General features: G+C 37.7%; 2 protein-coding genes and 1 long non-coding RNA gene across 4 annotated transcripts in view; 2 read left to right on the top strand and 1 right to left on the bottom strand.

The window, feature by feature from the left end:
* Positions 1 to 298: 298 nt before the first annotated feature.
* Positions 299 to 3,727, bottom strand: LOC126457566 (uncharacterized). Of its 2 annotated transcripts, none has more exons than XM_050093981.1 (4): positions 3,579 to 3,727; positions 3,274 to 3,387; positions 2,807 to 3,168; positions 299 to 1,893 (listed from the first exon to the last, which is right to left on the bottom strand). In XM_050093981.1, the coding sequence occupies exons 2-4, from the start codon at positions 3,383 to 3,385 to the stop codon at positions 1,642 to 1,644; spliced, it is 726 nt and encodes a 241-aa protein (XP_049949938.1). In that variant the 5' UTR covers positions 3,386 to 3,387; positions 3,579 to 3,727; the 3' UTR covers positions 299 to 1,641. The 2 variants fall into 2 exon arrangements, with proteins under 2 accessions (XP_049949938.1, XP_049949937.1); XM_050093980.1 differs by having other exon boundaries at positions 3,493 to 3,625.
* Positions 3,728 to 3,816: 89 nt separating this feature from the next.
* LOC126457565 (graves disease carrier protein-like) overlaps positions 3,817 to 9,699 on the top strand; it is a 193,369-nt gene continuing 187,486 nt past the window's right edge. The window contains exon 1 of the mRNA XM_050093979.1: positions 3,817 to 4,189. Within this exon, the coding sequence (XP_049949936.1) occupies positions 4,126 to 4,189 (64 nt within the window). The 5' untranslated portion in view covers positions 3,817 to 4,125. The remainder of the gene's footprint in view (positions 4,190 to 9,699) is intronic.
* On the top strand, positions 4,198 to 5,395 carry LOC126457567 (uncharacterized). The gene is made up of 2 exons (XR_007585489.1): positions 4,198 to 4,514; positions 5,045 to 5,395. It is a non-coding gene; the product is annotated as an uncharacterized LOC126457567 (long non-coding RNA).

Raw genomic sequence — 9,699 nt, 5'->3', positions numbered from 1 at the left:
TTGAGTCTAATAATTTTCACACCTCTGTAGATCAACAACTACTGCACGGCAAGAGGATATACGTTTAGTGACATTCATGCAGGTTCTTAATTACGAATATAAGAAAAAAAGTGTACCTGTTCCAAGTTAAATCATCATCATTTACATGGCTCTAGCAAAGTAAAAGTTATAATCACATCACACACAATTGCTTTGAGAACAAAGTCACTACTGAAGGCTTACGGAAGGGTGAAGTGATGTCAACATGTGGATGGGTACAACTTAAGTGATTATCATGAGCTATTTAGGGTACACAGAGTATGATTCCAAAATTTATTAGCTTCTGCATTATTATTTAACAATCAAAATATAAAAATACATGTCGAAAAATTATGTTTGGTTGCTTGTAGATAGGCAACCTAAACGAATAATATTCTGGACCACAATATTTTTAATATGATAAAAGCAAACAGCACTGTACCTAACACAAACACTCAGGTACAATGTATCTTAGAAGTTCTCACTAGAGAACAGATACTATATTACTACAGAATCTGCATATTTCTGGCGAAATTGAATTCCCTCTTGAAAACAGCTTAACAAATCTACTTCGTTGTAAAGCATAAATGGGTTTCCTCTACCCATTTTCAAATATATTCTTTGCAGGCTATAAATTAACTACTCTGTATCACATACTTTGGTGTTAATAAGTTTACAAACCAGTCACAGTTACATTCAGCCTTATTTTCAGAAATCACAAAAAGAAACTTATATCAACCTCTCACTTTCATAAGAAAATGAATATTTACAAACAGCTATATTGAAAACATGCAACAAACCACAAAAAACTGTTATTCATTCGATACCAAAAATACCTTATGATACTCATAACCATGCTCAAAAATGTATTTAACATAATCTGAAAACTGACAATTCATTACCTTCTGGTAAGCTTATACATAAGTTTTTAAAATAATTCATTTACATAATACACATACTCAAACAACAAAATCTGCACTCATTCTTATGTTACACAGAAATTGCACTAATGTTCAAATAATTTTAATTTTATATGATATTCAACATCTCTTCTTTTACTTCATTTACCAATCCTCCATCATTATCTCAGCAATGACATTCTAGAGCTGTGAGGTATAGTGAATGACCAGGTTAATAGCACTTAGCAAGATTTTGGTGTTCTTACATGGTGTGTGTGTTTATATATATGCAGAGAGAGAGAGAGAGAGAGAGAGAGAGAGAGAGAGAGAGAGAGAGAGAGAGAGAGAGAGAGAGAATTTCTTTTTGCACAAACATAATAGATGTTCTATGTATTTTAACAGGTGCAACAACTTAGTGCCGTAACATGTTGTATTTATGATTTCTATCCTGCATAAATGCCATTAGTGTCATGTGTACTCTTTATCCAATTTTATTTTATTTTTTGTATAAAACTTGTTCTCTCATATGTGATCTGGTGTGAAACAATATGTGAAGCGTTGAAGGGCCTCATAGGTCTATTACAAAATTTTACAGTAGAAGAGTTCATGATAATAGCACTCCAGTAAATATATTGAATTTCTCAAACAAATTAACAGCACATAGCAATAGCAAGTAATTTTACCAGCACAGTCTGTGTCAAAAGTTGTTGATTACACCTGTCTGCTACCCACTGTCTGCAGAAGTCACTGAGTTGATAACACAGTCAGTGAGTGTAAATGAAACCAGGTAGATGGCAAAAACACCAATCAGATGGGAAGCTACAGACACACAATAGGCACAAGTCGTCACTAAATGTGAAGGTAGTCCTATCAATATCAGAGCTCCTCCCAAAATGCCGTAAGTGCTTGAGCTATTAACTGTTTTGGTCAGCAGTATTTCACTCAGCAGCAGAAGCAGTAATGGTAAAAACACAAGCTGAAACCAAGGAATATTTAATTACTACCATAAAGTTCTCAAAAACTATCTACAGCAAGCACCAATTCAATTACAATAAACTCCTGCTACTTCATATTAGAATTGCCTTATATATGTAAATATAGCTACATAAGTTGATGGAGACAAGACAAAGTTGCCATCAGTTCACTTGAATGTTGAAACATTGTACCCATCCATATGTAACACACAACTACGGCACAGTAGCACAAACTTGTACTGAGACAATTGTGACAATATTAAAGTAATTCTAATACGAAGCATAACCATGTTCTTTATTGTGCTGGTAATCGGTAACAACATTCTGAGCAATAGCCATGATCACATATTAAGATCTGGGGCAACAGTATTAAGCCTAACTTCCCAAAAAGCACAATCTTCTTATAGCTTATGTAGAAAATGATACTTGTGGATAATCTTGTGAATCCACAGTTTTGAATAGGCCTACACTAACTGACTACCTATGCACCTCTGGTTGATTTGTGGCAATAGGCCTAGTTCATTCGTTACACGTACCAATGCGTCAAAATCTTTATGATAAAAAATAAAAGAACTATTTCCAAACAACACATTCATTTCCCACTGGTAAGGCTACATGCCAAATATTTTCTGGTGTCCGCTGTGCCAATTGATGTGAGATTCATTTCTAGCTACAGTAGCTCTAATTACACCACAGCTACCAACATACCAATACCCACTTACGGTGAGAGGTAGGCTTAATTGTTTACTTGTCACTGTACTACTAGTGCATCATTACACATCAGTTCCTTCCAACCTCATATCACATTTTATGAACGGTCATTCTTTCTTATTGTATTTTATACTATTCAGTACAATTCCCTACAAAGAACTGTATGATAAAATTTAAGTGAAAATAAGACTACTTTGCGCTTACCTCACTAAATAAGTACCCTAGTCCAAAGGCAAATAATGTTCTTGTGATTACTGCCGTACAAACAAAATGCAGATTCCACACAAAAAACCGTGACCTGTAGGCTCGCTGCTCCACTGCTTTAACTCCTGTTGTCGCCTCATTAGAAGTTTCATCTATTGGACTGTCTAATCTGCTGTACGGGATGTTGCAATTTTGCACTCTTCTTAGTATTTCGTCTGCATATTTACTTCCAGCACTCTCATAGTGTTCTTCAGTTTTCTGCTGGATTTTTACAGGCCTAATAAGCCCATTTATCGCATCCTTTTGAATGCTACTCTTCCACGTCGTTGCTTCTTCACCTGTTGTTGAATACTCCGCTTTTGCTGTAAATAAAAGCGTTTTTGAATCATACATTAAATATGAACGGCTAATCATAGACTGGGTTCAAAACAAAGCACTAAATCTTAACGAAGTATCGTTTTTATTACCATCTGACCCGCTCTCATATCTTCCTGTTATTCTCTGCAACCTGTTCTCCGAATTTTCTAAAATTCTTCGCCTTCTCGCTTCTCTACGAGCCGCTCTCTCATCAGCTGCCATCACTGAAACAAGCGTACCACCACAACCAATTACATTACATATTCTGCCTTTGTTTTTGTTACCATCTTATTTTTTTCTTTTTTGGTAGCAAGAGGTTTCCAACTAACCTATACTAGTGTTTGAAACTGGAAAGTAGTTGTGTTATTAAGTCGCTATATGCAATGTAGCTTTTTATTATGAAAGTTATATTTACGTATATTGGCCGTTCATTTCTCCTAGGAGGTACAAACGCCACCCAAACAGCAGAAATTTCGGAAAGAGTCGTACGCTGTTTCCTATTTTGCATTGCCTGAATACGCGATTGATTTATGTCAACATATCACTTAAAGAACAGATAACATTCTACGTTTTAAGACGCCACTTTTCAGAGCGCAAAAAAAGCGAAAGTGACTAGTGCACGTAAAGCAGCTATCCCCTCCCTAAAAGTTTCATTCATACCAAGTACGCGTTTGACGTCAGAGATTTGCTGTGCAAAAATCAGCTGGTACACTGTAACAGCAGTCTAAGGGAAGCTCCGTGCGCTGCAGTGTTTCGCAGCTGCAGTGAAGTTAATGTAAATGACGGATTGTAGTAAGGGTAGAATTATCATGAAGTAGGTCATGACCGCGACATATGGAGGGTACGGGGACGTCTTCACTTCCTCAGGTGTGCTGTCAGTTGACTCGGGGACATGCTTGAGGTGAAAGCAAGCGTGCCCGCCTGTTCTGTGGAAGCGTTTTACTTGTCACATTTGTGTAGCAATGGCTCTAGCAACAGAGCAAGGAACGTCAGTGGAATTTATTTTGAAGTCACTCTTAGCGGGAGGTAAGCCACCCTTTTTAGTCATTTATTGATGGAAGAAAGTATGTATTTGACCAAAACAGCAAATAGTTGTTGGTATTAAAACAGCTTTCTAAATGGCTGCATTAGCCTTCCGATACTTTCTTTTCTTCCATTATTTCTCTCTTGCAGTAGCCTGTTGACTGTTTACATTGTGAAAGCTTAACACTGTCATCATTGTTATAACAACAAAGACAAAACTAAAAGTTACATATGAAAACCAGATCTTATCTAGTTTCTATTATGATCTGGCTGATCCATCTGAATACAATGCCTACCTTAAACCTGCAGTTTGAGAAATTTGCACTATGTGAGTAGTTAAATTGGAAAGTAAGATTAAACGCAACTCAGTATTTCAAATATATATCTACTCTGTAAACTGGAAGTGACTTTAAATCCATGAGGATTTAGTCTGCAGACACTCAGCTAAATGGCAGCTACCTCCATTTTTAGGGAATAAATTTAAGGAAACAGTAATGGTTGTGCACAATAGGAAATTTTTTAAAAAATCTAAAAATTCTGTCATTTTTTGAGCCATCACTAAACATCATTGTGGACAATAAAAGAGTCAGTATTAGATTTTTTTGTAGTCTTAACAGATTGTAGAATTTGTTAACAGTTTTGGTGTTACACATAATTTCAGCTGTTCATAGGGCTATTGCATCTGGTGCTTCTTGCGTTTACTCATGATATAGCTGTAGCTGTTTCTTGTATTTACAGTGTATCATCATGCCAGCTTGTATGATGTGCACTGCAGTGAGACACACTTGTTTGAGTGATTATTGCAGTGGACTGACAGACATGAATTCAAGGTTTACATCTCTATTTTGTTTCTTCCAGGAAACCGAGACTGCTATAATCACTCTTTCTATAAATCTACATTATGGGTGCATATATAAACTTCATGATAGTTTACAGTTTTGTAGAGTGGGTGTGATTCCATACTTTTTTTTTATTTATTATCATTGACTGAAAGCTGCATTTAGTTCTGCTCGGCTGGAAGACACCTTTGCAGAAAAGAGCAACTGCATTAGTAACTGTGATTCCTGATGTGTTCAAGATTAAGACTGAACTTGTTAAGATTGTAATGAAACAGTTTTTATTGCGTTCTTGCATTTCATGAAAGAAAACCATTGTTGTCATCTTCACTGTTACTCTGTTACTTTAAATAAAATGTCTTGAGTCACCATATATTTTACGTATCTGTAGTTTGAGAATCTGCCCGATATTATCAAGTATCTTTTATCCAGTATCAGTCACCCTCCTGCCTTTTCCATGAGTTGAAGATTTTATGTTCTGCATTTATTAACAGCTTTTCTTATAAATGTAACACTTCATATATATGTTGTTCGATTGAAAAGATTGGGTTCCCCAGCATTCCTAAACTTCCAAGGAGACCGCTTTATTTCAAAGTAGATATTGCATCAGTACATGGATTGTTGTGGAAGCCTGAGTGATTAAATAAAGCTCCTAATACAGATCATTTTCAATGAGGCACTGATACCTTCACCATAGCAACACTTCTGCCAGAGGAAGAGATAAGATGCTATGTCAAACATACCCTGGATATAGAGATAATATTGAAGATTTCACATTATTCGTTAAGTTCTTACACACAAAAAATGCACCTTCAATGAAATAACCTAAGTACCTTTTAAACTGAGGCCTTATCAGTAAAAACTGAGGAAGAAAGATGGCACTGATTATTTTTATTAGTGTTATAATGCTTTTTTCTGGTAAAATTATTGTGGGAAAAGTAAATGTAACGGGATCCAGTAGAAGTCAGTTAAAAGTTATTGTTAAAGTCAAAAACGGAATATTTTTAGATGTTAATTATTACTTCAAAAGTCAACAGAAGTAGACATGTATTTGCACACATCATATATATCAAGAGAGTGGATACTCAAGGATATACAATAAGTAAGCATACATTTGTCAGCAATTAATTTACATAAGTGCCTAGTTGTGTGTAGTGACCCTTTTCACCCTGAAGGCTGGATACACATCATAGCATGGAGTAAATGAGACACCAGAAGTATTTCGGAGCTATGATGATACATAAACTCAACTGCTGTGTACAGCTCACAGACACTGACTGTAGTTGGGTTCAAGGCTGAACATCCAGATCGATGGGTCCCATTTATGTTCAGTAGGACTCATGTCAAGTGACTTTGGGGCAAAAAAACATCTCTGTGGAGTGTTCCGGATACCATCCTGACACAGTTTGAAAGTGAGTGAAAAGTGCATTGTCTAACTGAAAGTGGCTTCCTGCATGTCACTTAGGTGAAAGTGACTTACGAGCTGTAGAGAAACACTGGTATGACTGTCATAGGCCCTGATCTAGATTTTAGTTGGACAGTTTGCTTCTCTATCTTTTGGAACCGAGATGATGAAACGCACACAAGACCTAATTTTATCGCGTGTAAACGCACCACACATGAGAATCCCATGACTTACCTTAATTTTCAGTAAGTTGGGTTCATTGCATGGATTACGAGGAATATTAGATTGTAGTCATCAGCTTTGACCAGAGACATTATGTCAATGACTGATGTGACATCACCTTTCCTTGTGTATCTTCACGGCTTGATTGTTAGTTGGTGAAGCCAACAAATGTAAAAGCGAAAAACGAGGTTGTGGTGACAGATTGAGCTATAGCTTAGCCCGTTTGAAAAAAAATCACCACTGATATGACATTATAGTCACCACGGTGTTTGCAAAGTTCGTTGCAGGTTTTCTACTTCACTGGTTATAGTATGTTTCCTGCTTCACTGGTTATAGCCAACAGAATTGAATATTACTATTAGTCAATTGTCTTACACAGTTTTCAAAATGTCTCTAATGTGCCCATTGATACGTATCAACATATACCATGACTCATCAGTCTGTGTGATTTCCATACATGATCAAAGGGACCATGTTTTACTCTCAGTTTGCTATGTTGGCCATTTTAATGCAAAAACACCTTGATTGAATATTTAGTGTCTACTTTGATAGCATGAACATTTCTGCTGCAAATGAGGAGAATACCATTGATTAAAGCATGTAATTTCAAAGAAAACTACATCAGTGTGAGCCGTTCATCACTTTCATGAAGAGTATTACTTATGATGAAGACCTGTGACTACTTCAATCCATAATGATACGTAACTGCAATCCTCAGGCATTGTTGAAAGATCTATTGCATGGTTACTGAGCACTGTAAATGAGAACTAAAACTGTCTGTAGGTGATAATTTGTGCTTATCTATCTCATCAGCAGCTAACCAACTAAATCTGACATTCTTATCCAAGTTTGTTGCTGATAGCAAGAAAGTGCACTTTTGTTAAAATAAATGAAAGGTGTGCATGATTGGAAAAATGAGCAGCTTGTGCAAACATGTGAACATTCACTGAGATGGTGACAGAAGGCTGTCGAGGTAACACGGCTTAGTGTGCTGCAAATTACTTTCCAGGACTTGAACTATAACTCCTGAAATTTTATTTCCATGTACTACTCTGCAGCCTCAATTGAAGAAATATATTAAGGTTGTAGCAACACTTTATTCTCACAGATAGAAATACCTATTGATGTGCGTGGTTGAAAACAACATGCTATACAGGGTCAAGTCACATTAATGTGACCACCACCTATGTTCAATGTCAACATGCAAAAACCACTCATAAACACCTGGTGGCAGTGGTAGCATTGGACGGTATACAAGTCATGTCAGGAGGATGCAGAAAAACAGTGTAGCCATTGTCATAATGCAGAAATGGAGCGATTTGCCTGATGTCCAAAAGGGCATGATCATTGGATTTTGGGCCAAGGGTGGAAGCATTTCCAAAATGGTTAAGTTGTAAACTTTTTGTGTACCTCCGTGGTTAAAGCAAACCATGTGTGGCAAAATGGCACCATCCAAAACAGGCGGTAAGGTAACTGTGGTGTGGCACAGGTCATAGATGACAGGAGTGAACAACGGTTGATGGGTGAATAGATGTGCAGCTGTTGAGCAGCTGAAAGCCCAGATGAACCAAGGAGCTACCAACAGGGTCTCCTCAATGACATGCATTCAGGAGCATAATGTCTCTGGTCAAAGCTGTCTTTGAACAACAGTGTCATTCCTCTTCATTTCACTGTGTGTTTCTTTCAGTTACTATACTGTACTGTATTGTACATACTGTAGTTCTTCTGTCTATGTATGGTCCAAGCTTGATTGAGTTTTTTACTTGACAGTGACATTATTTGAAAGCTATTTTCATCCTTAAGTTTTGCGCACCAGTATAGTCACTGGAACCCGACACCTGGTAGACATTCATTTGAACCTGAATGATTTGTATTCTTATATGTATAACAGTAAGGGTTTTGGTGCATTGCTGTGTTTGTTGTATACCATTTGGCAATGGACGTGTAAACAAATGTTGGTGCATAACTGTCCCTGTTGAATAGGCCTAAGTGTCACTGAACCTAATGTCTCCAGCGATTTGTCTTCTTTCCAGTAGAATACTTACAGGTAGAACATTGCAACAGTAACATTTCAGTCACTAACTTGCACGCATGCAGTCGCACACGTGGCACGTGTGTGCCCCCAACCACTGCAGTACTTCTTACTTTTCTGTGCTGCATGTCTATCCTCCTCCTATTCTATGTCCCCTCCCATGGGGACCATGTCTTGTGTACAGTTGGGAAACTGAAACTTGTGAAAGTATTAGAAGACTTAGGTAGGGTTCATGCATACACCCTGTTAGAGGCCAGGCCTAGGGAGGGGTGTTTCTACCTTCCCAATTGCTGGTGGGTCTCTATGTCTGGAGTTCAGGAGGTGTGACCTGATATATGAAAATTCACCTAAGGTGGCTGTGCTCTTCTCTGTGGGGGCCCCCGGAAGGAAGGAGCACTCCATCAGAGACATTAGCAATCTTGGGGACTCACCCTCGATGAGTACTTCAACTCCATGAATGCAACCTAATAAACAGAATTGAATGAGGTCAAAGACATGATGAAACTTGCAGTTGCACCCTGCTATCATGGTCTCATGCTCAGGAGGAGGTCAGAACTTTTGTACAGTGAACCTGTTCATCATTCAGAAAGGTATGGATATAATTGCAGGCCCACTTAAATCCTGCACTTGCTTACACAATGGAAGTTTGCTTCTAGAGACAGACAATGCCTTTCAAGCCCAAAAACTGTTTACAGCCATGCTTCTCCACAGATACCCTGTTTGTGTAGAGGCTCATCAAGCACTGTATTCTTCACATAGTGTCGTGTACACTTGGCTGCTTGATGGCTTGACTGAGGGCAATATAGAACGTTATCTCTCCGATCAGGGCGTAACTGCAGTCCATTGGATTATGAAGATGGTTGATACAGAATTAGTGCCTACTGCACCCTTTCCTTAACGTTTTATCGAGTAGAGCTCCCGTTGAAGATCAGGTGAGGTATGAAGTCATCAACATCAGACCTATAAAATGTATTCAATGCATTGTTACCAAATGTTAGTGTTATAACTGTACTCGCAT

The sequence above is a fragment of the Schistocerca serialis genome, chromosome 2 (genome assembly GCF_023864345.2).
Source record: "Schistocerca serialis cubense isolate TAMUIC-IGC-003099 chromosome 2, iqSchSeri2.2, whole genome shotgun sequence".
Classification (NCBI taxonomy): Eukaryota; Metazoa; Arthropoda; class Insecta; order Orthoptera; family Acrididae; genus Schistocerca; species Schistocerca serialis.
Note: the sequence above shows the minus strand (reverse complement) of the source record. Positions and strands in the feature narration are given on the sequence as shown.

Excerpts from the sequence above, each read along its gene's own strand:
- LOC126457566 (XM_050093981.1), bottom strand. The coding sequence starts at position 3,385 with ATGGCAGCTGATGAGAGAGCGGCTCGTAGAGAAGCGAGAAGGCGAAGA. Across the intron at positions 3,169-3,273 it reads ATATGAGAGCGGGTCAGATG|CAAAAGCGGAGTATTCAACA; the intron begins GTAATAAAAACG and ends TTTTATTTACAG. Across the intron at positions 1,894-2,806 it reads TAGGGTACTTATTTAGTGAG|CTTGTGTTTTTACCATTACT; the intron begins GTAAGCGCAAAG and ends CCTTGGTTTCAG.